Source organism: Trichoderma aggressivum (genome assembly GCF_033847375.1).
Source record: "Trichoderma aggressivum f. europaeum strain CBS 100526 chromosome Unknown scaffold_018, whole genome shotgun sequence".
Classification (NCBI taxonomy): domain Eukaryota; kingdom Fungi; phylum Ascomycota; class Sordariomycetes; order Hypocreales; family Hypocreaceae; genus Trichoderma; species Trichoderma aggressivum.
In genome coordinates, this window is record NW_026946384.1 from 225412 (window position 1) to 250903 (window position 25492).

At 52.2% G+C, this 25492-nt stretch overlaps 10 protein-coding genes across 10 annotated transcripts; 5 read left to right on the plus strand and 5 right to left on the minus strand.

Annotated features, from left to right (window-relative positions):
- Positions 1-4846: 4846 nt before the first annotated feature.
- On the minus strand, positions 4847-5182 carry Triagg1_5258 (uncharacterized protein; the record flags this gene model as incomplete). Its single annotated transcript, XM_062899752.1, has 1 exon — positions 4847-5182. One exon carries the CDS (start codon positions 5180-5182, stop codon positions 4847-4849), a length of 336 nt encoding a protein of 111 aa, XP_062755732.1.
- A 251-nt stretch (positions 5183-5433) lies between these two features.
- Triagg1_5259 (uncharacterized protein) lies at positions 5434-6104 on the minus strand (the record flags this gene model as incomplete). Its single annotated transcript, XM_062899754.1, has 3 exons — positions 5434-5638; positions 5710-5836; positions 5894-6104. The coding sequence occupies 3 exons, from the start codon at positions 6102-6104 to the stop codon at positions 5434-5436; spliced, it is 543 nt and encodes a 180-aa protein (XP_062755733.1).
- A 1203-nt stretch (positions 6105-7307) lies between these two features.
- Triagg1_5260 (uncharacterized protein) lies at positions 7308-7929 on the minus strand (the record flags this gene model as incomplete). The annotated part of the gene is made up of 2 exons (XM_062899755.1): positions 7308-7373; positions 7504-7929. The coding sequence occupies 2 exons, from the start codon at positions 7927-7929 to the stop codon at positions 7308-7310; spliced, it is 492 nt and encodes a 163-aa protein (XP_062755734.1).
- A 366-nt stretch (positions 7930-8295) lies between these two features.
- Triagg1_5261 (uncharacterized protein) lies at positions 8296-8748 on the plus strand (the record flags this gene model as incomplete). Its single annotated transcript, XM_062899756.1, has 1 exon — positions 8296-8748. One exon carries the CDS (start codon positions 8296-8298, stop codon positions 8746-8748), a length of 453 nt encoding a protein of 150 aa, XP_062755735.1.
- Positions 8749-12518: 3770 nt separating this feature from the next.
- On the plus strand, positions 12519-13175 carry Triagg1_5262 (uncharacterized protein; the record flags this gene model as incomplete). The annotated part of the gene is made up of 1 exon (XM_062899757.1): positions 12519-13175. One exon carries the CDS (start codon positions 12519-12521, stop codon positions 13173-13175), a length of 657 nt encoding a protein of 218 aa, XP_062755736.1.
- Positions 13176-13329: 154 nt separating this feature from the next.
- Triagg1_5263 (uncharacterized protein) lies at positions 13330-15368 on the minus strand (the record flags this gene model as incomplete). Its single annotated transcript, XM_062899758.1, has 3 exons — positions 13330-14544; positions 14613-14919; positions 14971-15368. 3 exons carry the CDS (start codon positions 15366-15368, stop codon positions 13330-13332), a joined length of 1920 nt encoding a protein of 639 aa, XP_062755737.1.
- Positions 15369-15815: 447 nt separating this feature from the next.
- Positions 15816-18836, plus strand: Triagg1_5264 (uncharacterized protein; the record flags this gene model as incomplete). The annotated part of the gene is made up of 6 exons (XM_062899759.1): positions 15816-16658; positions 16729-16881; positions 16934-17048; positions 17117-17208; positions 17270-17455; positions 17520-18836. 6 exons carry the CDS (start codon positions 15816-15818, stop codon positions 18834-18836), a joined length of 2706 nt encoding a protein of 901 aa, XP_062755738.1.
- A 309-nt stretch (positions 18837-19145) lies between these two features.
- On the minus strand, positions 19146-22017 carry Triagg1_5265 (uncharacterized protein; the record flags this gene model as incomplete). The annotated part of the gene is made up of 5 exons (XM_062899760.1): positions 19146-19682; positions 19745-20474; positions 20525-21692; positions 21748-21902; positions 21962-22017. 5 exons carry the CDS (start codon positions 22015-22017, stop codon positions 19146-19148), a joined length of 2646 nt encoding a protein of 881 aa, XP_062755739.1.
- Positions 22018-22569: 552 nt separating this feature from the next.
- Positions 22570-24095, plus strand: Triagg1_5266 (uncharacterized protein; the record flags this gene model as incomplete). The annotated part of the gene is made up of 4 exons (XM_062899761.1): positions 22570-22704; positions 22862-22995; positions 23056-23510; positions 23584-24095. The coding sequence occupies 4 exons, from the start codon at positions 22570-22572 to the stop codon at positions 24093-24095; spliced, it is 1236 nt and encodes a 411-aa protein (XP_062755740.1).
- Positions 24096-25108: 1013 nt separating this feature from the next.
- Positions 25109-25312, plus strand: Triagg1_5267 (uncharacterized protein; the record flags this gene model as incomplete). The annotated part of the gene is made up of 1 exon (XM_062899762.1): positions 25109-25312. One exon carries the CDS (start codon positions 25109-25111, stop codon positions 25310-25312), a length of 204 nt encoding a protein of 67 aa, XP_062755741.1.
- Positions 25313-25492: the final 180 nt, after the last annotated feature.

A 25492-nucleotide genomic window follows, 5' to 3' on the forward strand; every position in this document is an offset into this window, starting at 1 on the left:
CCGTTGGCTCGGGACAGTCCAGTCGATCCAGCTGGGGGAAACGACGCGGTGGATTGTTGAACAGTCTAGGGCCTGGCGCAACTAAATTGTAGGAGCAAGATCGGTAGGACCGGGGGGGGAGGGAGAAGAAGAATAGGAAGAGGAGTAAAAGGCAAGAGGCAGAAGAGAGAAGAGGAGCAACGATGGAGCAAATGAAGGCAAAGAGTAATAAGGGATGAAGAAAATAACGGGCCACCGGCGAAGCGTGCTCAGCGGCAGTTTTTTCTGGAGCAGAGCGCCAACGCGAACAAGGGGCCGGAAGGAGAGAAGATAAACTAGAACCCTGAAAGGCAAGGCTAGGAGAGAGGGAAGAAAAAAGAGGGCCAGCAACGGGAGCTCGTACAAGTACAGACAGAAGTAGGAGGCGGACGAGGAAGAAAGAGAGCGGACAGCCCAGACCAGACCAGACCGGACAGGAGAGGAGAGGAGAGAGGAGAGGAAGCGAAAAGAGAGCGACGAACAGCGGCCAGGGGGTGGTTTAGTCGCTTCTGTTGGTGTGGCCGAGGGACGAGTATCGGTACCTGGCACGACGGGGGGCGTAGTACGAGGGGAGGTAGCGTGTACGGGGGAGCACCGTGGCGGGTGCGGCTGGGGGACAAGTACCAGCGCCCGGGGTTTTTGTCGGGGCGAGCACCACGGGGGGTACCGGTACGGGCTGCCACGACTTGGCACTACCAGAACCTTACCTTGGTAACCTACCCGTTCAGGTGGCAGGAGAGGCGTGCAGTGGCAGCTGCAGATTGGACTGGAAGCATTTAGGAGAGAGAGGAGGAGAGCAAGCACAAGCATGTACAAAGATACCTAGGTACTAAGGTACCTGTATTACGACCTGTACAAGCACTTACCGACACGGAGCCGTACCTCTTGCACAACAGCAATGACCACCGGTACTTGTTCTACCGCGCACACTCTGGCCCATGGCGAGGTATCGGCGGTACCTGCCGAAGCCCGCGCCGGCAGCACGAGTACTGTACCAGTACCAGTACCTACGAGTATACCTGTACCTGTACCTGTACACGCCGCTGCAGCGCAGACGCAGACGCGGTGGTACCTGGACCTGGGCCAGAACCTTTATTGAGATGGACAGTTGCCCAAACGGGACGGGGGATGGAATTGGCTGCGGTGGTAGTTTAATGACCCGGCGCAGGGGTTGCATCTGCTGGACCCAGCGCTACTGGAGAGGGACTGGCGCGCGGTTTAGGGGTTGCAGTGGCGTGCAGTGCCTGAGCGACAGGGGGGCACGTTGGAGCCCTTTTTCCCATGTACTTTGGGGGAACAACTTCAATGGTGCTGCCGAGAGCGGCCAGCTTTGTTTGTACCTCTGCATAGTGAAACAGCTGTGGCGGTACCATCCAATTCAGCCAGCGTTTCCTTTCCCTTTAGCGTGGTGGGGCACGGGAATGTGGCCTCTTCTTTTTTTCCTTTCTTTTCTTTTCTTTTTTCCCCCCTCTTGACTGCTTGTCGTTCGTCGTCGAATATTGAAGACATTTTGGGGGCACGTTGATCTAATACGAACGTGGTGGTACCTTGTCTTGTACAGGTACACCTACACCTACACGCACACGTATCGTATACTCCGTAGGTACGTTGCGAAATGCAGGTACACGTGGGTAGCTACCAAGGTACGGACAAGACGATTGAAGGGCCACCGATAGGAGCAGATGAGATGCGCCCAGAGAATGAATGGAACTGGGCGCCTTTGAGGGGATTGGCTCGAGGCTCGAGTACCCATACAGTACTATACCTACCACGAGTACGGAGTACAAGCACAAAGTACCTACTGGCAAGTTGTATAAGCCGGATGCGGCGTCCACTCTGGGTTAGCAGTGCTGCAGCGACAGGTACAGGTACAAGGCCCGGAGTCCCCATCCACTGCTGTCAGACGGGTCGAGTGAACCATTGGAGGAGTGCCCTGTGGGATTGATACAGCGTGGCATGAAATGGGATCCCAAATTACAGGAAGCACGCTCATGTGTTGACCTGCATGGTGCAAACTCTAATGGGCTCGGGAAAAGCATCAGATGGTTTGACGGGTTTAGTACTAGGTAGACAGCGCACCAAAAGACATGTGGCCAACATGGAGGCTGAGGTACTCTGCACCTACAGCAGCCCCAAAAAGTACGGGGTACGAGTACCTTGGCACACGAGTGCAAGAAAAAGGAGTGGCAGGTGTACAGTACTCGTAGCCAAGTTGGCGATCCATCATCGCAAGTCTATGTATGGGGAGCAGCTACCTAGGTAGTAATTATTAAAAAAAAAACGACACCAGACTGGGCCCCAGCTAATTACATTACATTACATTGGATCTGCTCGCCGAAAGAGATGGATGGATGTAGACACTAGTGTTTTCAAGTCGAGTCAATGTGAGGCGAAGAGAGGGTATCAGCGATGACCTCCCATCCCATGCCATGTTGCCGGACTGCTGAATCACCACCTGAGCATCAAAGGAACGGCCGCCGCCTCCTTACTCGGGCACAGATCCCTATTCCAGCTGGGGGACGCAAAGACGGGCCTCACACTCGACAATCAAAGGAACCCCCAATGCTACCTTGCATTCAATTACCTTGTTCCAAAAGGAGAGTCACCGGCAGACAGACCTTGGCAGGCAGCTGCAAAATTTCACTCCCGCATGCGTATCGTATCGTATACGTGCAGGAATAATGATAGTAGTAGTAGTAGTAATAATAATAATAAAATAATAAAATGCTCATTATAATCATCACCGGTCCAAATCTGCCTGCTGCTGCTGCAGGTGTGCTTTGGGCTTCTTCTCCCGGCCAACCGCCCAATTCAATTCTCACCGCCACGCCACGCATCTTGTCTCTCTCACCTGCAGCCATGGCCGTCTTCTGCTCCATCTTTGACCGCGTTCTAGCGAATTCCCATCCATAATTTCGCCGCCCTCATGCAGGACACGCCCCCCTCATTGTCATCTTATTCATCCCGTTCAACCACCTAAACTAGGTAATCAACCCCCCCGGAAAACGCCTTGTTCGCGTATTTGCTGTGGCTACATAGACCTAGCAACTCGTAGTGCCCTGGGCGGTAGGCTCTTCAGTCTTAGTTCTTAGCATGGCACTTTGGTCGTGCCACCTAGCACCGACCTAGAGCTTCGGTGTGCTTTTTCCAGGGTTGCCTTGACGAGCTCGGAATGCGCCAGTGGCGGCAGAGTTGGGCACAGGGTTGATCCCGTATCGTATCAACTCGATGCCGTGCCGTGTCGTGTCGTGTCGTTGCTTCATTTCCTGTGCAGCTGATGATGGTGCTACTACTAGTATGAGTAGCCCTTTCTTTTCCTTCTTCAATGTCCCTTTGGAGAAATGAGGGCCACCGACCGATTGCAATCATGAACAGGGGCTCGAGCCAACAGCGCCATTGTGAGCAGTTGAACGGAAGCGGATGGCTCCCATCATCACGACATCTACATACCCGCCTTCGCCAGTTGGTAATACGACTACAAGCAATTATAAACACACTGTACTGTAACTCGCACAAACAGCCCGCGGAGCCCCGAACAGGCCTCTGAGCCGTGGGTGAAACCACAAGTCGAAACAGCTCAACCGCACGACGGCTAGATCGGAAAGCGTGTCGTGGCTATGGCATTCTGATACCGCTGCTTGCTTACAGCATACCGGAGCACCCAATATTACCTGCATCTCGTCACTTTTGAGAGGGAAAAAAAGCATGAGGGAGCTCAACCACCTTGTCTCGGAGAAATCACCTGGGAGCCCTTCCTTTCGTACAGCACAGTACACAATCACTGAGAACAATGGGGGGATTGGAACCGTATAAGCATGTGGCGATTCTGCAATCAAAATCAAATCAAATTCGATTCATTTCACACGCAGCGCTTTAGCCGCTTCCAGCGGTAGCTACAGCTAAAAACTCCGCATTGGAGCAGTGGCCGTCTGCTGGTACCTTGCATAGCCGCTCCAACGCCAAAAAAAAATGCGACGAGATTTGATGGGTTGATGGACCATACTCGTACTCTTTGATTTGATGAGGGCTTTTTTTGTGGCGATGCCATGTGGGATGGAGCAAAGCCTGCAGTTTCTGCATGGATATCTGCATTAATCTGCATCGACGCGGGCTTGCTGTTTGATACTATATTTATACTACCTAAATTATAAACTGCATCAAACTTATTATTCCGGATGCATGCGGCATGTAACAAGCCTCGAACCTCATGCATGCAGTTTACGGCGACCACCAAGGTTTCTGGACGACAAAGCCATGCATGATACAGACAGCTGATGCTTGGAGTGAGTGTAAATCCACAACCAACTTATCAATATCCTTTTTTTGGTGGCGGTTTCGGTGATTGAGTCGTCAGTGTTCTATTCGCTGAATTCGAAGCATACACTTCAGGGCTGCATTCGGACTTGCTAGCTGAATACATGGACAATTAGTTTCGAAAACAAAAAGAGTAATTCGTCTACACTGAACAATGAACAATAATATGCTACTATTGCATCCATTCATTGATCAACAGGTTTTGTGTATACCCTTTGTGCGAATTAACATAGCCATAGCCGGAAAATGAGAATCAACACACACTCCTATACTCAACATCTTCTACATCTCTCCCCTTAAACACCATCAACATCATCAAACACATGGAAACAAAATACCAAATCATTCAGTCATATCTCATACATCAATCATCCCTCTAAATCCAGTGCCTACCTCCAAACCTCCATATATCCCCCCTCCAACTCCAGCCTTATCTCACAGCTCATCCTCCCCCTCAACGCCATTCACCCTCCCCATCTCCCCCATCCCCCTCTTCACAATCGAGCTCACCATCTCATACACCGCCTGCCCCCACGACGTTCAATCCCTCAATGCCCCTCAGGATCCGAATCAGCTCCCTCGTCGTCCACCCGCCCGGGTCCAACACGTCAATGTCCAGAGACAGATACACCGGGTCCTCCCTGCCCAGCGTCTTCATGATGCCCTCGACGATGCCCTCGGTGCCCACCTCGTCAATGTCGTCCGCCGAGAACCGGATCCAGTTCTGCGCCGTGTCGTCCTCGTTGTCGAAACTCGTCACGCCGCTGAGCCGTGTGCGAGGACCGGCATGCACAGACCGCTCGTTCGTCGCGTTGGACAAGAGGCCTTCCCGGTTGGCCATCCAGAACATGGACCCGTGATTGAAGTGAGTCGCCCCTCAGTACGACGGATAGGCAGCCGGGTCCCAAGTATCGAGATGTGCTGTTTTTTAAAAAAAAAATCCCCGCGGTTAGCATCTATCAAACGAACGCCTTTACCAAAAAAAAAAAAAACCCCTACCATCAAAGTGAAGCACCCGAACAGGCCGTCCATATATCTCCTTCAGCGCCCTCAAAGCAGGCAGCCCAAGACTAGGTATGATCCCCTCCCAGCGTGACAACCTTAGGCTTCGAACTCAGCGCCGACACAGTCCCCCTCCCGCCCAGCCTCCTTAAACGCCTGCGTCATCTGCTCCCTCGCAATGTCATTGTCAAACGGCGTGATGGGAATATCGCCGCAGTCCACAACCTTGGCCCAGTTCCGGTACGGATTGATGTTGGCGCGCGGGATGAAGCCTGGCGGATAGCTCTGGGCCCGAAACGCGCGCCTTGGAGAAAAAACGTCAGTCCATGTTGATGTTTGATTTTGTGTTTTTTTGAACAAAGGGATAATGCTCACCTGGACGGTAGCTCACGGCCGTGTCGAACGGCGCCCCGACAACGGCAATGCCGAATCTCTCGGCGGGATTCGTTAGGCACTTGACATGGTCCAGGTGCGCAAACGATCCAAACCCAGTAAACGACCACTAAAAGGGTTCAACATTCAGCATTCTGTCTTGCTTTGCGAAACGCTGTAGAATGACTTCTCCCATCAAATCCCCATTTTGCCTCCAGCTCGGCCAGCTCCTCCTTGGTCCATTCCCTCTCGTCGTGCTTCTCATGGCTACACCCCGCGGATAGAGCCAGCCAAGCAGCACAGCCGTCTTCATGATGATGCACTCGTCTCTGCCCGTTGAAATAACAATCACCCAATGACCAGATCCTCAAATTATCGGATAAAGCAAAAATGGTCATGGTAAAGAAGAACTCCAAGTCAGCGCTCCAACCCAATATATATCTCCAAAAAAAAGCCCCCCCCCCCTCACTACACAAAGGGCGCACCACACGCCAATCTAGCAGACATATAGAAACCCATCACAAATCATACAGAAGCAGCCATCTAAATCAATTGTCCCCCCAAATACATCAACTCGAACCCCCCATCCAAAAAAAGCTGCATTCATTAGTCGTTGGATTTAACAAAGCAATGGTGGAGAACCCCCTCTTCGGATTACACGCAATTGAGCCCGAACTGCCCTTTCGGGAGGAGCGCAGCGCCGATTGGAGAGAGAATCAAAGATTGATGACTTGACTGTTCTGTTGCTGTCGATGACACCCAACGTCGTTAACAATAAACCATGAATCTTGCGCTTGCTAATCCCTCGTGTACATGTATGTCATGTATGTCATGTATGTATGGGGCATTGGGTAATTTTACATGCACTCGGCGCATTGATGAAGAAACGCGGGGGGCAAGTAGTCCAGAAGCTGTTCAATTACTGTCCCAAGTGTCGAGTATGGAGATCTTGGCCCCCAAATCATCTCACATGTGCTGTATACATAGCTTGACACCACCAACAAGCAAGGAACAAAGGTCAAGAAGGGAAGAAAGATCAAGAAAGGAAAAAAGACCAAGAAAACTGGGCATAACAAAAGGTTCGGTCAATTTAACTGCACTCCTAATCGCCAAACTTCCCTATCGAAACATGCCTGTCTGCATTTTATAAGTTCCCTGGCCCAAAATATAGAGAGAAACGAGAAATAGACGGGAACGTAGATCCGGCCTCTGGTCTCGAGGCTATTGAGCAATGACGGAGAAGCACGGGCAAGGGCCGCCGACAACGAAGCAGGCCGCATCCAAGAAGCTCTTCGCCAATTGCCCCCTCCGTGGCCCATCGCGGACTAGGTCTTGCTTTTGCCATGACCAGGCACAGGGGAAAAATCCATCGCACGATTTCCGTGACGGTAACAAGTAAATCACAACCCCCTATTTGCCAGTGATATCAATCATCGTGGGTAGGCAAGCCCAACTCGCCCAAGTCTATCAACCCCGTGCAAACACAACCACCGTCTCCAATTGACCTCGTCCATGTATCCAGAACCCATCCCTTCTGGCCAACTGACCATCGAGTGAAACAATGGCAATATCCTATGACGCAATTTCCTGAGACTCATGGTTTATAGAACGAGACACTTGTGGGATTTCTTCTTGGGCGCGGGGGGTTCCAAAGCAGCAACAATGGCCTAGAATGGGGTTTGGTTAGCGCTGAAGTTTTCAAACACAGATAGATGCTCTCTCTCTCTCTCTCTCTCTCTCTCTCTCTCTCTTTGTTTCTCTTCTTTTTTCCTCACGGATTGCTTCATTGCGACATACCTCATCAAACACATCCTTGAGCTTAAACTGCGTCAACGCACTGCACTCGACGTATTTGACAGCGCCCAGGTCCTTCGCCATACGCTCGCCGTCCTCCTTGCGGACGGGGGACATCTTCTGCTTGGCAAGCTTTTCTCGGACGCTGGGGTCGTCTCGCAGGTCAACCTGGGTGCCAACGATAAGGCAGGGGACGCCGGGGCAGTGGTGGTGGACTTCGGGGAACCACTTTTCGCGGACGTTTTCGAACGAGGCGGGCGAGGTGACGCTGAAGCAGACGAGGAACACGTCGGTTTGGGGATATGAAAGGGGACGCAGTCGGTCATAATCTTCCTGTCCTGCCGTATCGAAGAGTCCCAGGGTATACGGCTCATCACCGATCCTATTGAGCGCCCAAGTCAGCGATTGAGTTGCCTCGGACCAAGTCATTTGGCTCAGCATAGAGATTCGACAGGAGGCGTGTTGGGCCATCTTTCCACCGCACGAGATTGTTTGGTTTATTTCTTGATGTCTTTTTCCATTGTCGCTCGATGCGCGGTGGCAGAAATCAACCGACCGAGAGTCAAAAAGTATAGTTCTCTCCCGACTTTTCCTCGTCTTTTCTCCTCTCTACTAGGAAACGGGGGAAGGAGTCACTCACATTACGGTGACGGCATAGTTGTCGAAAACGGTCGGCACATATTCCGAAGGGAATTTGTTTGTGGTGTAGCTGATGAGAAGACATGTCTTGCCAACGGCACCGTCGCCGACGACAACGCACCTGGAAGCGAATTGCAGGGTTAGCCATCGTGGAAAATGCAACTTGGCCGAGATGTGCCGCGGCAGGAGAGGAAGAGGGATCGCAGCTTGATTGACCGCCCCCTCCCTGTCAGCAGGTCGGGGACAGGGACGAAGACATCTGAAAGATGCACAACGACCTCGCAAGATGCCGGCATCGCAGGTTGCTCAAGGGAGGAGGAAGACGACAAGAAGAAAGAAGGAAGAAAGCAGCAAGAGGAAGCGACAAGACACGAGGCAGACGCAAAGGGGATTGGAATGCAGCATGGCAGAGGGGCTTGCAGATCGTACTTGATGGTTGCGACCACCATGGTGGTGCTGCTTATGCGGTTCCTTGACGAAGAGGGAGGTCTGACGACGGAGGGCAAGATGGAGGCCGAGATGCCTTGTCGCAGCGCGTGCCGCGGGGAGGGAGGATGCGAGGACGAGGTTTTGATGCTGCGAATTGAGGCTCTGGAGTTTTGGAGTTGAAGGTTAATTTGGCGGGAGAGAGATCGTAGTAGTGACAGTAGCAGCAGCAGTAGCAGCAGCAGTAGCAGAGCAGTAGCAGAGCAGTAGCAGAGCAGTAGCGGCGGTGGTTGGTCAAGGTAATAGGCTGGATAGGCCAGTAAGTGGATGCGCTTGGGCGGGTAGGCGGGCTTATCAAGAGGGAAAATGGCCTGCTCTGCCTTTGGTGGGAAGCTTGTCACGATGGGGGGAGAAGGAAAGTGAGGTGAGGCGAGGCGAGGCAAGTTCCGGGGGGGGACAGCAAAGGCTTCAGCGCTCTCAATGCTCCTGGTAGGTTAGTATGGAAGGGCTGGAGCCTTGGGGGGTTGGTGCTGAGGACAGGAGCAATGAATGAGTCGAGCGTTCAGTGCCAGCTCGTGCTTAGGTGATGTCGGGTCTGGTCTGGTGTTATGTTCTTAGTTCCGTCCCCCAATACTAGTATAAGTAGCACCGAGGAGAGCAAGTTAGTAACCTGTTGGGTCTGGTCTGGTGTGTAGGACCACAGGCCAAGTCGAATACAGCCGGGCTGGCAGATGCCTTGAGGCCGGGCTTGTCTGGGTGCTGTGTGCGTGTGCGTGTGCTGGCCGACTCGGACTGGGGGGGAGAAACTGGGGGGCGAAGAGGAGACGGGAAGCTTTTGGCGGAGCTTGGCCTCGTTTGGGCGAGATGGTCAACTGCTAGCAGCTCCCGTCACCGAGTAGTAGGCAGCAGTGCTAGTCAAGTTCAGGGCATGCTAACAATGGAACCGCCAGAGACACAGAGGAGATGGCACGGGGTTCTGGTTGGTGATGGCTGGCTTCGGTGAAGCAGGGTGATTGGTGGGGATTTGCGCCTGGCTGGCCCTCTGCCAAAATCGATTGATTGATTGATTGATTGATTACATGTAACTGCACTGATGTGATTGATTGAAATTGTCTGCACTCGTACTTGTCCTGTCCTTTGCCAGGCCCATGATCTGATTGATACGCTACGGATACCTGACTTATTGGATGCTACATGTAAGGTATCCATCAATACTAAACCCGTTCCCGTGAATCCTTTTCAGCAGCTTGCCATTGATCCTCTGCCAATTGGACGCGTGCAGCATGCACTCAGGCGGGTGGCTGAAGGGGGGGATTACTGTAGGCTAGCAGTAATTGGGGGGCTCGCTCAATGCGCGACAACGGCGGACCGGGGAGAAGAAGAAGACTGGAGGCTGGTTCGCTGAGCTTGCGCTTAGCTGATTTGCCAGGAGGGAGGCGGTTGGTTGGGTCATGTCGCGATTAAAGGAGAGGAGAGGAGAGGAGAGGCACGAGAGAGAGAGAGGGAGAGAGGCTTGGGCTTTTGCACAGGCCACGTCGTACAGGTAGGTAGGTGCTGGGCTGTACAAGTTCCATCATGTTGATTTCAATTTGATCCGGGTCCAGATGCTGAGTTCAATGTCTCCGTTAAAGCGGCAGCACTGTTTGGAATGAGATGAGTCCCGGCTGCTCCAGGTGCATGTATTCGTTACTTTGGACCAACCGAACCCGTCATACGTCCGCCTACAGATCACTGAGCTCGCACTCGGTACCCAGTACCAGGAATCACATGTGGAGCGCAGCCAGCAGTTGGCGTGAAACAAGGGATAGCAGAGGCAAAACCAGTTGAGCTGTTTGGGACTCTCGATTTGTTTGCAAATGCAGATTGCTACAGAGAGATGACGTACATGGCCCATTGCCTTACCTACAAGCTCTGCACATGTACTACCTTCTTATTAGCACTTGTAGCTCTCACATCTCAGACGCAGAGGAAGCATCAAGTACTACCTAGCAGTTGGCTCTGTTTCTGCCTCCTTTCTCCATGGCCCAAGTAACACAAGATTGCGTGCTCTCAACGCCACACAAAACCCTTTTCTGGCCGACACACATTCGAGTCGTACAGCGTAAAACTGCATCAAACAATCAAAGAAAAAAACAAGAGGCCAAAGTAGGGAAGCCAATCGCCAGGATCGTGCACTCGGGGCTCCTTCCGGGCCCCTTGCAAGCCCATCTGCCAAACCAGCTACTGCAAACCCCAAGTTTCAGCCCATGCAGCCAGCAGCGGCCCTGCCTCATCTGCTCCGAACTGCCCGTGACAGGCAACAAAAAGAGAGACAAGAGAGAGACGCAAAATCAAATAGTATCGACATTGCCATCATCTCGCTGAGGCAAGATTATTACCCAGAGCGCGTGCCTCTTGCAGGCAGGGGAGCAAAAAGAAACGAACGATACAAAAACGTGTAAACTATTTTTAACGGCCAGGCCTCAAGTCTCTCTCCCTATCAACGATGCTCCATGCCCTCTTGTGGCTTCCAGATCCTTGCGTGTGGTCTTTTCTCTCCTCGTCTAATGGCGCACGTGAGCTGCCTCCTTAACGAGATATGCTTTTTTTCTCCTAGCGAGGCGTTTCCCGCCATCTAACGAAATCAACCGTTGTGGCTTCTTTTTCGTGCTCTCCTTCACATCCCTGTCTCGATCTACCGTTGGAGCTCTAGCTTTGGCGCCTGTGTAATTTAAATGAACGAGAGCTCACTACCAACAAAGTTACAGTATCATAGTATGGATAGTACCTGTACTCCATGCTCTCACTGATTCAACCCGATGAGATGTGTAAAAAGTACGGCTCGTGTTGGGGACCCCCCGTCCTCTCATCTATCTCCTGCGTCGGCAATCAAACATAGGTAATCTCCTTAGCACGGTACGAAACACACCAGACGGCAATCATCCGATTGTTTCCAAGCCACAGATGCAGCTCCCAGTATTACCTCGTATGGAGCCGTGCTTGGGTAAAATGAAGGGGAGTTGTAGATTGCACGTAGCCGCCATATGCACCTGACCACACCAGATTCCCTGTCGTGCTACTCTGCAGATGCAACTCTTGCAGTTCACCGGTTTCGGTGAGAGCCGCCTACTGCTGGAGAGGGTGTCGTCGTCGTCTTTTTTTTTTCTTTTCTTTTCTTTTTCTTTTTTTTTTTTGCACGTTGGAACCCTGATGATGGTGTAACGCGTCCGTATTCTAGATCACGGAGGCGGCAAGATGAATGCAATTGCCCGCAATTCCACCGCGGCTGCCATGAGCTTCTGTGTCAGGATTGTGCGATGTGATTGCTCGCCTTGTATTCCAGAGTGTCGGAGCGTCTGTTGCTAACAATAGGTAAGAATGGGATGATGCAGAAGATGTGAAGTGGGAATTACACAAGTTGGCTAGCATTGATTTCTCTGTAGCGAGGTTACATACCCTACAATGGAGGACTTGTGAGGCGTGCAGAATGGCATCGACAACAGAGCCCCTATGACACCTATTTGATTAAATCGTCTAATATGCTTCTTCTTTGTAACTGATTAGTCTAAATGATGAGCATATCAATGAATGTGATAAACTGTGAGGAGGTAGATAGAGCCTCGAACTGCATGTACATTCATTACACTCGCGCACGCCATGATGGTTAATTTTGTATTCTACAAAGCTACATTACAACAAATTTCTATTATCGCGGACTAGATTTAGGCAGTCGATAGAATTCCACACTCCCCCCCTCTTTGCAAATCCGTGTATAGGCAAAATCCCAAAAACAACACCGTGGCAATCCGCCCCCCAAAGAGCAAGATAGAGTTGATTACATCGTCAAATGAGGTGGCTCAGCTCAAACCCCCCACCATGAATCCCGAGACTTTGCCTTTTTGACGTCAACCTCTCAACCTCAACCTCACCCAAGCTGCCCAACCAAAACCAAAGAAAAAAAAAAACCTCTCAACATGGAGCAACAACACATTGACTCGCTCCTGGAGCGCTATCTAACCCTAATAGACGAATATTCGCGCCTGCGAGAGGAGCTGTCGAAGCTTCAGGCGGGCGTGTTCCAGAACATTGCCAGAGCCAACTTTGCTGGCGAGCGGGGCATGAGATATGGCCGGGACCACTATGACGAGAGGATGCGCGCATTAAGAGTGTTGGATATCACGCCTGGAGAAGATGATGTACCAAAATTCACAATCAAGAGCTTAAACTCCATTGTGGATGACGAGGGTCGAAAAGAGGACGAGGACAGCTCTGATGGAGACAAAGCGGACACTACCACTGGCCAGGAAAACCCTGAAGCCAATCCTCAGGATGGACAGAACCCAGAGGACCAAGGCGAGGATGGGGAGAAAGAAGAGAAGATAAAGACAAACAAGGCAACTGACAACCCTCTGCGCTGGTTCGGCCTCTTGGCCCCCGCTCCCCTTCGCACCGCCCAGACTCTCTCTATCCAGGCCGTGGAGCAGGTCATCCCGCGGCTCATCTCTGTCAACGCCGAGATGGAGCACGTCGAGATTGAAATCAGGAGGGCGCGGAAGAAGCGGGCAAAGGCGGCAGCAGCGGCTGTGGCAGAAAAGGAAGCTGTGAGCATGGAGGCTGTTGAGGCGAGGTGATGGGAGAGAATGCGTTGGAGGAGGTGGTGATAACATTTTTGTTTACTAGCGGTATATACACTGAAGTGCTGTATCAAGTGTCGGGCAGAGTATTTGTATCTCGACTCTATATTGGCTTGATTATTTTCCGCGAGCTGTTCTGTACCCCATGTCTTCATATGCTACGTGATAATCCCCCCAGAACATTCAGTACATCGTCAATACCCTCCCCCAAAAAGCTATCCTTCGGTATCCCTCCTCCCAGCTGCGTTGCAATACCCACAAGCGCACTAATCGAATGCGCAAATCTCTTCCTCATACCAATATTCGCCTTTATCAACAATGCACAGCAAAGCTGCAAAGCCGCAACCTGAAGTTCCAAAACCAGAGGATGTGCCTGCTGCTCCCTAAAGACATCCCACGCAGCCGCAGCCGTGATGAGGTTCATCCATTCTTCGGCGGTGTCGCCGCTTTGCTCTGCAACTTGGAGCAGCACACGAACGATTTCGATGCCCCGAGAAGTCTCGTCCTCACTAATGGTGGAGGCGTCCTGCTGGAGGATTTCGACAAGGTCTTTGCTGAGCGTCTTCCAGCCGTCGTTCTGAAGAAGGATATTTCGGCCCTTGTCGAATGTTACTAGACCTTCGAGGGCGACGAGGATGGGAGACCGGAAATCGAGCTTTTCGGTTGTACTGCCGCGGTAGAGGTCCATAAACATGTCTGTCAAGCCGGTGGCCTCTTTCCTTATCATGTCGTTTTCGTCCTCGCGAAGCCAGATGGCGAGAGCCCTCACGGCGGAGAGAATGAAGGGGTCCTCGTCAGCAATATTTTCTAAAGAGTCCCACGTGAGGGTAAACCGTGATCCCATTGAAGTTTCTGCCTTTCCGGATCGAGCATCTGGATGTAGCCCCATGGCTCCGGCGAATGTGGCGTCCCATCGATCACGGAGGTACTCGATGGTGACAGACATGGTTTCGGATATGCCCTTGCGGAGCTTGAGGAGATTGTCCGGTGACGTGATGAGGGTCTCGAGCGACTCATCCTCTAATGAGCGAACCAAATGTCCAATGAAGATGCATACAACGTCAAAAGCAGAAGCGAGCCTTCGAGAGGTGTTTGGATAGTCAGGCTTGTTGAGCTGTTCTAGCAATAATGGTGCTGATGACCGGATATCGATGAGAAGAAGGTTGACGAATAGATAGGAGAATGGGGTTTGGTCGCTTTTTTCAGGCTTGAATATCAACTCCGAGGCTTCTTTGGGATACACCCGAAGGAGGGATGCGGCGGCGTTCGTGTACGCTGACCGGGCCGCAGAGTTTGGCCGACTGGTTACTAGATTTCGAATGAAGTTGATGGCTGAGTTGAGCCATTTCGGACTTGGCGGAATGATCTGAAGCGAGCAATTTTCACCCCTTATTAGTATGTGTACATTCTGGACTGTAGTGAAATTCGACTTACTTCTGAGCTTGCTTGCCGTAGCAGAAGCCCTAGAAACTCAAGAAATGTCACAGCATCGGTGCCTCGGAATGAGGACACCAGAGACTGTACGTTGCGATCTATGCGACTAGCCAAGTATGATGCGTCATCTACGACCACCATGGCATTTAGCCAAGCATGTCGCAGGATATCCATTGCAACGGAGTGTGACGGTGCAATCTCAGTAATGGAGCTCAAGTCTTCCACTTTTACGAGTGCCATGGCGCCCTCTTGAGAACTCGCGAGGGCGTGAAGCACCTGTAAAAGCATCTTGACCGTTTCTTCTGATCTATTCAGGGGTTTAGCGAGTGCATCAGAGGCAGTCGAATGACAAACGAACCCATATAATACGGCACCGACGAGTCTGGGGATTCTATCTGTAAACTTGGGCTGAGACGTCGCCTCAGCAGGCAACAGAGCAACAAAAGTATGCAAAACCGACACAACCAAGTCGAGCATCTCCTTGGAGTCCCGTTTCGAGGGATTTGATCCGGTGCGTAATAGTCTGTCCAGGAATTTGGCCGGGATGCTGTCCCATAATCTCTGAAGGACTTCATCGTTGTGCTGGAGGCCTGGCGAGTTGTCCAGGACGGATTTCAGAAGGGCTAATCCAACGAATCGCTGGGTATCGTCTTGTGCCTTGAGAAGAGTTTGAATTTTAGAAACGCTGACTTCATCTTGATTGGCGTTGGATGTGGTAGATGATGATGCTTCTGCTTTGTCGCCTTGAGAATCCATTTTGATATTGGATTTCTGAATTTCTTTCTTTTTTTTTTTTTTTTTTTTTTTTTTTTTGCTGTTCAAGGTGATGACGGATAAGCCACTTATGCGATACGACGCAGAATCCGCATTGTAGTTCCAGTATGATCTATGGTTGTTGGAAGAAGAAAAGCTTGATGAGAGGAGTTTTATGAAAGAATACAGAACAATGTCCAGTTGTTAATGTGATTCAAGACGTGAAGATGAAGGTATTCGAAGCCACTGAAGCTGTAAGAAGCGGCCCTCTCGCTGGAGTCCAGGCGCAGAGCACTGTGCAAATGGCCTGTAAAGCCCCTCTGGCCAATCACCATCCGTCCCTCCAGAGCCCGCCCTTGCGCTGCTGGTTTCAGCTCCTCCAACGGCGATTCGAGATCAATACGAAGCTTCGGTTCGCTCAGCAGAAGATGTGATAGAAGCTGTCGCATCATGTCTGGAGCCCACGAGCATCTGCCTGCAGCTTCATCATCCTCCCAGACGCCCGCCATCATCACGCCCGACTCGTCCGACGAGCTCGACTTCCTCGACGACCACCATCACCATCGCGACAGTGACAGCGACATCCTCGACGACGACCCGATCCATGGCCATCTCGGTGCGCCGCTGTCCTTCAAGCGCAAGCAGAAGCCCGCGCTGCTGTCTAACCCGCTGCGCGTATTTTCCACGCTGACGGGCTCCTCGTCCGCATCGCCGCCGCGACCGCAGCAGCGCCCTTCCAGCAGACACAGACATCAGCCGTCCGACTCGCTCAACAGCGTCTCTGGGTCGCTGCGGGAGCACATCTTTGGAAGCGCAACGGCCGCCAGCTCGAAAGATGGGAAAGATGGCCTCGCCCACGATTGGTATGCCGAGGGCCCCGGGCGACGAGTCGGCTACGAGGACTTGACGGCCATCGACTGGATCTTCGAATACACAAAGGAGCGGCAGCGCCTGCGCGTGCTGGGCTCCAGCTCGGGCGGCGGCATCATTGGCTATGTCAGGCACCTCTTGGACGCCAGCCAGGTCTGGATCGTGCTGCTGTTGACGGGCTTGGCGGTCGGCGTGATCGCGGCGCTCATCGACATCACCACCGACTGGCTGGGCGACATCAAGCTTGGCTTCTGCACCAGCGGCCCCGAGGGCGGGCATTTCTATCTCAACAAGAACTTTTGCTGCTATGGCTACGACCAAGGCTCCAAGTGCGCCGGATGGAGGTTCTGGAGCGAGGGTCTGGGCATCCACTCGGGCGCGGGCAAGTGGTTCATCGAGTACTTCTTCTTCCTGGCCTTTGGGGTACGTGGCATTCATTCATTGCCTTTGCATTGACGGGCTTCTGGGATGTACTGACTCGATGCCTGGACAGGTCCTTTTCGCATACTGTGCGGCGCTGCTCGTGCAGGAATATGCCATCCATGCTAAGCACAGTGGTATCCCCGAGATCAAGACCGTCCTCGGAGGATTCGTCATTCGCAAGTTTCTGGGCCCATGGACTCTGGTCACAAAGTCGTTTGGTTTGGTAAGACTTGTCTAGTATCTCACTCTGTTACTATCAACGCTGACTCGGGCAGGTTCTTGCTGTGTCCTCGGGCATGTGGCTAGGAAAGGAGGGCCCTCTGGTGCATGTAGCATGTTGTTGCGCCAACATCTTTATAAAGCTCTTTTCTAAAATCAATGACAATGAGGGTATGAAAAAAACCACTGGGTTCAGGACCGCTGCTGTCTCGCGTCATCCACTGACCTGGCCACCATAGCTCGCAAACGAGAAGTCCTCTCAGCGGCGGCAGCATCAGGCATCTCAGTCGCTTTTGGAGCCCCCATAGGAGGAGTGCTATTCAGTCTCGAGGTACGAAAACCCATTAAATCCAAACAGCACCAAGATTGCGGCGGTCTGATTTCCGAAACAGCAAATCTCCTACTTCTTCCCGGACAAGACCATGTGGCAGAGTTTCGTCTGCGCCATGGCCGCCGCCGTCATTCTTCAGGCCTTTGACCCCTTTAGGTCGGGCAAACTTGTCATGTATCAGACAAAGTATAGCCATGACTGGCAAGGCTTTGAGATTTTGCCGTATGCCATCCTGGGTATCATTGGTGTAAGTAACGTTTCGCTCTCGTCTTGCCCCTTTCTTCATAGACTGACGAGATTGGATCATATAGGGCGTCTACGGTGGTCTCTTCATCAAGGCCAACATGGCCGTCGCTCGCTGGAAAAAGGCCAAATCCTGGCTCCCGAGCCCAATCACCCAAGTCCTCGCCGTAGCCTTCCTCACTGCCCTTGTAAACTACCCAAACCACTACATGAAGTTCCAGACGTCTGATCTAGTGTCCAACCTCTTCACCGAGTGCTCCCAGAACCTCGATGACCAGATTGGACTATGCAAGACTGGCGCGGCATCGGCCGGCACCATTGTTCTCCTCATCTTTGCCGCCCTCGTCGGCTTCCTCCTTGCCACCATTACTTTTGGGCTGCAGATTCCCGCCGGAATCATCCTGCCGTCCATGGCCATTGGCGCCTTGGTCGGCCGTGCCATGGGCATCTTGATGGAGATTTGGGTAGACAACGCCCGCGGCTTCTTCTTGTTCAAGACTTGCGCCCCTGACGTCCCGTGCATCACACCCGCTACGTACGCCATCGTCGGCGCGTCGGCAGCTCTGGCGGGCGTCACGCGCATGACCGTCTCCATCGTCGTCATCATGTTCGAGCTCACCGGCGCCCTCACGTACGTCCTGCCCATCATGGTCGCCGTCATGATCTCCAAATGGGTCGGCGACGCCTTCTCGCGCCGCGGCATCTACGAGTCCTGGATTCACTTCAACGAATACCCGTTCCTCGACAACAGCGAGGAGGTGGCCATCCCCGACGTCCCCGTCGCCGAGATCATGACGCGCATCGAGGACCTCGTCGTCCTCACCGCCACGGGCCACACCATGGCCTCGCTCGGCAGCATCCTCGAGATGCATCCCCACCGCGGCTTCCCCGTCATCTCCGACCCTCGCGAGGCCATCCTCCTGGGCTACATCTCCCGCGCCGAGCTCAGCTATAACCTGAACACGGCGTCCCAGTCTCCGCGGAGCCTGCCCCCCGAGACCGAGGCCTACTTCTCGCACCAGCCCCTCGCCGACCCGCGCACCTCGCTCGATTTGCGGCCGTGGATGGACCAGACGCCTCTCACCCTGCCGTCTCGCACCCCTCTGCATCTCGTCGTGTCGTACTTCCGGAAGCTGGGCCTGCGGTACATGCTCTTCACAGACCGTGGCGTCTTGCAGGGTCTGCTCACCAAAAAGGACATATGGTACGTCCTCAACGGGGCGGACGAGACGAGACGCACCACCGCCTTCTCTTCCTCTTCCGGGGCTGGACATGGGGCGAGAGAGCAGGAGAGCGGCATCATGGACGAAGGCAGAGATGAGGAGCAGAGGGGCCTGCTGAGGCCGGATGATGCGGATGATACTGACAGGGGATCGATATTATAAAGGAGAAATATGGAGTTGGAAAGGTTGGGTTGCGGTACATTGAGTTTCTTTAGATTTGTAGACATGATCCTGGAAGCTTTCCGTAATGTTGAATACATGATGAATATCACGGAATGAACGGCATCAGCAAGCAGAATCGTTTCCCAGAAAATGAATAATCATGAATAATATGCAATGGCAGAGTATCTAATCAATGCATCTCATAACTCATACAGAAGAAGCAACCCCTAAATATGAACCCCAAAAAAACCCGCCGCCCAAAGTAAAATATCGGTACATGTAGTTTCCCCATCAATAAACCTCTATTTTTTAATACTCAAAGTCGTCATCCACCGACGGGCCCTTGCTCTTCGTCACGCTCTCCTGTTTCCTGTACATCTCCGCAACCTGTCTGCTGGAGGTAGCCTCGTCGGGTTTTTTATCATCCCGGATTTTGATGAAGCGCGGGAATCTCAGACTGATGCCCTTCTCGCCCGCCGGGTCAACGCCCTCTTTCCATCCAGCCTTGTAGCGAGGGCTGAGCGTCAAATCTGCCGTCTTGACCTCCCATACGTAGCGTGGCTCAAACCAGACGTCGGGTTGGTGCTGTCCGCCTGCAGAGTGTGCGTAGAACGGCTTGGGGCGAGCGATTGTGATTTGCGAGAGCTGAGCATGGAGATCTTCAAGGACTTGTTCTGAGAAACCAGTGCCAATGTTGCAGACCGTTTCGTACGTATCAGTGGCAGCATTGTAACACGCCAGCAAGAAAGCCCCGTAGACGGATGTTCGTTTGCCCTTGCCGTAGTAGGCTCCCAAGACAACAAGGTCCAAGGAGTCGCCGACGCCGGAGAGATAATCCTTCTTGATCTGTTTCGCAGCGTTAGAGTAAACCCGAGTACAGTGGTTTTGATGCAGAGAATCCTGCTTACCTTGAGCCAGTTTCGACTTCGTTTGCTGGGCTCATATCCGCTCTCCTTGCCATCCAGCATCTTCACCATCAGACCCTCGCAAGATGCCTTGACACTCTCATCCAAGAACGTTTGGATCTCGTCCAGCTCTTGACCATTCATGTGCGTTGCGAATGCAAATTCGCCTTCAATGGGAACGAACGCAGTGTTGAGAAGTTCCCGCCGCTCACGAAGCGATTTTTCCACAACAGCCTCTCCGTTCAAATACAGCAGGTCAAAGGCGAAGACACAAACCTTGACTTTGATGTCCTCAGTTTTGACGTCTTTTCGTTTGCGAGTCATGAGTTGCTGGAAGGGCAGTACCTTCTTCTCCAACATATCCCACGCCACGGTCTCGCAATCAAGAACAAAGCTCTTTGTATCTTCCTTGACCCATGTAGTGAGCTTCGCCAGAACGTCAGGATATTTCTTGGATAGATCTTCGGAATTGCGAGAGAAGATGGACGAAACTCCGGAACCTTGTTCAGTATCCTTGGCCACATAATGAATCTGAGCACGTTCGCCGTCGTATTTGTACTCGCATGTAAATGTCTGACCTTCAAATCGATCCAGAACCTCTGTAATGGCCTTGGTTGGTTTGGCCAGCATAGGTTTCAAGGGAACACCGGGCCGGAGCTTGCAGTGTTCTCTCAGATTGAGAATTCCATGCTGGAGCATAGCTGGGATGATGACATCGTAGCTTGGCAGCTCACTATCTTGGATTAGCCTCAAAAATAAAAAAAAGTTCCAATATGCACAAACCTGTAAACTGTTTTGAGAATAGACTCCCCGTTCTCCAAATCCGTGGTGCTGGGTATCTTGCCCTTGACTTCTGCTTCGTGGGCCACGACGGCTTGGGCCAACGAAACCAAAACAGTCCTGTCTGCCAGACCAAGTCGAAGCTTTCCTTCCAAGAATCGGATAATGTATTTTGCTTCGCTCGGGCCGCCCTTATCCTTGGTGATGTCTACCTTTTCCTTCAAGTGAGAATCTGAGGAAGATAAGAGCTTCTTGATGCCGTCGACTTTGCGGCCTTGGGCGCCATTACCAGCTACTGTGGCGATGCCCATCAATCCTTGATGGACACCTCTGACGGTTAACGGCTTGGGTTTGAACATGGTCGGCTGTGTTGATCTGCTCTTCACAGCGACAAGACCCAAATCGCCGATCTCTTTCTGGTCGGCTTTGATAACCTGCAGGCTTCTTCCAGTGGTTTCGCCGATAGCTTTCATGATGAGAGATTCGCCGATGCCGAGCTCAATGCCTGCATAATCAGGAGCGAGCTTGTTGATCATGAGGAGAACCGTAGGCAACAGGTCGTCGGGAGTGAGCCGCATGACTTGACGCAGGAAGCGCGAACAGTGCTCCATAATGATCAATCGTTTCGTGGTCAGCTCAACGAGAGAGAATGTCTTGCAAAGAGCCGCGTATGGTACGGGGGTTCCGGCCTTCCAGTCGGGATACGGGTCTTTTTCATGTTTCTGGAGCATTGTCTGTTGAGCTTTGCGCGCCTTGGCAGTGACAGCCTTCTTTTCTTCCGTATCGCTCTCAACCTCTGATGCTGACTCTGAAGACTCCTCATCCTTCATAACTTTGTCGGCATCCTCCTCAACCGCAGCATTTTTCTTCTCCTTTGTTACTTTAGCCGGCTTCGGCGATTGAGACCTCGACTTGGGGCTTGACTTGGGGCTTGACTTGGGGCTCGGCGATCTCTTTTTCTTTGCGGGAGGGCTGCTCGGAGCTTCTTCCTTGATTGTCGATTTTGGGGGTGATTGGGGAGCCTCATCTTCGTCATCTTCAATCTTGACCCGTGTCCGTCTGAGTCTTTTCGTAACAGGGGCGTCATCCTCATCCTCGTCTACTTTGGGCTCAACATCTGCTGCCTTTGCTTCCTTGTTCTTCTTTGGTGATCGCGGCCGTTTTTTGGAATCTTTCACCGATGAGTCAACTGTGGTTGAGCAAAGGCAAGCAACAAATCATCTTACCCTTTTCTGGATCAGAATTTTCTTTGGTACTTGCGTCACCCTCAGATCCGTCCTCCTCGGCCTTTTCTTTGGCAGCCTCCTTGCTCCCCGCCTTGGTTGCAAAAGCCAGCGTCGTCTGCCTTACCGGCGCACCAGTCTTTGCCCCAAAGAACTTCCTAGACGCCCATCGTGATCAGTAAAACTCGCATTGACCGCGATGTTTCCACCCACACACCCAATTGTCTGCTGTGTCGACTTCACATACCCCAGAGTCGCCTGCTTCGGAGCCATGACGTTATAGAATGCTCTTGTAGAGCTGGACGGGAGGAGAGACGGTTGACGGCGAATCAATTGAGACGATTGAAATCTCAGGCAACCAAAGGCGAAAACGGAGCAGTATTTATGATGAAGAATGTTGGTCGGATTAGTGGTGGTGCCTAGGCACCGACAGCTCTTTTTGGTCAGCCCAGTTGATAGCATGACGCGCTTCAGCAGGCAGAATCGCGTTAATTGAGTCCCGCGTTTCTGGGGGCTATCACGAGACGCGCCGTGTTCACGTGACCGCGCTCTAGGGTAGCCAGCTTCAGTCTTCCAGAGCAACTCACTATCTCGGAGTATCTGCGGCCCAATTATTACCGTACTTGTCCTTTTTTCTTTCTTTTTTTCGTGCCCCACGCCGTGAAAATCCCGCCCTAGTCCCCTCCCGGCCTAGCGCCATCCAACAATCAAACCTCCAACCTCAACATCTGCGAAATTTCGGAAGCTTGTTAGCTTGGAGAGACCTTTTGCCATCTTCCTCGCCAATTCCCTCCACAGAACTCCCCAGAGACGCCCGCCGTCGCGATGTTCTCCAGAGCAGCTCTTCGAGTCCCCCGGGCTCTGCCTCTGCGCACACGAGCCCCTGCGGCCTTTGCCGTCGCCGCCCGCTCCGTCACCACCGATGCCGCTTCAGCGTCTCTGAACCAGTCGGTGCCCAAGGTATGTTTATGCTCAATGCGTTTTTTTCTTTTTTCCCCCTTTGCCCGCGTGGAATGTGCGGCGATGCGGTGGAATTGTATTGCAGGAATCCGTTGTGCAGGCCCAATGGCAGCGGAAAGCGTCGCGAAAACGGCGGCTGACTGACCATCCGGTATAGTCCGATGATGAGCCCTTCCAGGTTACCCTCAGCGACGAGAGCTTCGAGACCTACGAGCTGGACCCTCCGCCTTACACGATTGAGGTGACCAAGAAGGAGCTGAAGCAAATGTACTACGAGATGGTCGCCATCAGGTATGCAGCAAGAAGCACCTCCAGAGTCGCCTGCCGCGGACAGTACTAATAATCGCTCAGACAGATGGAGATGGCTGCCGATCGCTTGTACAAGGAGAAGAAGATCCGCGGTTTCTGCCACCTGTCTACCGGTCAGGAGGCCGTTGCTGTTGGTATCGAGCATGCCATCACCAAGGAGGACGACATCATCACTGCCTACCGATGCCACGGTTTCGCCATGATGCGTGGCGGCTCAGTCCGATCCATCATCGGCGAGCTTCTCGGCCGCCGTGAGGGTATCTCCTACGGAAAGGGTGGCTCCATGCACATGTTCGCCAAGAACTTTTACGGTGGCAACGGTATCGTTGGTGCTCAGGTCCCTGTCGGCGCTGGCTTGGCTTTTGCCCACAAGTACTCCGGCCGCAAGAACGCCAGTGTCATTCTGTACGGTGACGGTGCCAGCAACCAGGGCCAGGTCTTTGAGGCCTTCAACATGGCTAAGCTGTGGAACCTTCCTGCTCTGTTTGGCTGCGAGAGTGAGTTTTAACAACGATATTTTCTCCCCCTTCGTCATGTAGATCGACGCAGAGCTAACAAGGGGTGTCACAGACAACAAGTATGGTATGGGTACTTCTGCTGCCCGTTCCTCTGCTTTGACCGACTACTACAAGCGTGGACAGTACATTCCCGGTCTCAAGGTCAACGGTATGGATGTCCTCGCCGTCAAGGCCGCCGTCAAGTATGGCAAGGAGTGGACTGCCGCCGACAAGGGCCCCATGGTTCTCGAATACGTCACCTACCGATACGGTGGTCACTCCATGTCCGACCCCGGCACCACCTACCGTACCCGTGAGGAGATCCAGCGCATGCGCTCAACCAACGACGCCATTGCCGGACTCAAGCAGAAGATCATCGACTGGGAGGTCAGCACCGAGGAGGAGCTCAAGAGCATCGACAAGGCCGCCCGCGGCCACATTGCCGAGGAGGTCGCCGCCGCCGAGGCCATGGCCATCCCCGAGCCCAAGGCCGACATTCTCTTCGAGGACATTTACGTCCGCGGCTCAGAGCCCCAGTACATCCGCGGCCGTACCGTCGATGAGAACCACTACTTCTCCAAGTAAAATGTGATGCAATTGGACCGTTTTCTGTTGCGAGATGCATCCCAACCACTTAGCCCTAATGATTCCTCAAAACTTGTCGCCTTATTTGTACTACATTGCTTTTAGATAGAGAGGGCGGGAAGGATCCAGGTGGACGAGTTTAATTCCATGTCCGTCTGAAGACCTAAAAAAATAAACAAATCGAACCAAAAATTCTAGAGTGCCGTTTGTGCAAAGTTTTTATCATTGATTTGTGTATACGGAATGTAAAAGGAGCGTGAAATTTGGTTGAGAGCTGGTTTTGGAGACAGCTTGCCTGGAGAAGTAGTCTATAACTACTAGGTACTAAGGTTAGGCGGGGAGTAATATTACTACCTGTACCTATCTGTCTTGTCTATCTACCTATGAACCTCGCCTAAGGGCAGTATAGACAGAGAATAACGTGTCTATCGGATCAAAATGGCCATCTTGTTAATTGGACGCCTTATTGCCGCCAGAGTTTTGCCTGCGGGAGGGAGACGATTCCTTTTGTTACCATAGGATCGCATATGTCGAGATGGAATTTTAAAGTAAAGCAAGGCCATGGGAGAAATCCATTTACAACCCGGCGTGCATGTACATATGTCTGCATCTGCTAGACTGGAGCATCTAGTCAATATTAATACTCTGCTTAATGATTGCATCCCTACTAATCATTACATCTAGTTACCTATAATTAAGATGTCCCAGTCTATTAATGCTTTTCTGCTGATCTTTTTCTGTATACTCATTGACATGTCCTAATTCTTTATCCTTTCCCTCCTGCTGCATGTTTCTATAGGTAGTCGAGACGTTTTAATCTATTACCACTTTCCTGTTAATCCTTGCCCGTAGAGTTTACATCTGCCAATTCGTCATCGCCTTCCTGCTGCTTCTGCCATGTATAGCTATTGCTATTCCCAATTTGTTACCACTTTCCTGGAAATCCTTGTCTTCTATGCTTTGTGGGGGTTTCTCGTTTCTTGAAGCGAGGCCACCGCGATTTCATCAAGAACATGATCACTGGTACTTCCCAGGCCGATTGCGCTATCCTCATCATTGCCGCTGGTACTGGTGAGTTCGAGGCTGGTATCTCCAAGGATGGCCAGACCCGTGAGCACGCTCTGCTCGCCTACACTCTGGGTGTCAAGCAGCTCATCGTTGCCATCAACAAGATGGACACTGCCAACTGGGACGAGGCTCGTTACTATATATATTAATACAATTTTGTGCGCGCCGCCCTGTTTCTTTCCACGTGACTTCATGAACAAAGAGTTCCGGCGGCAAGGCATCTATTACTTGCTTCTCTGATGTCGGGCGTATTTACACACTAATTCAACATCCAATTTGAAACGAAAACGGATTTTGTTATACGAACAAGGTACTAGTACCCACCCAAG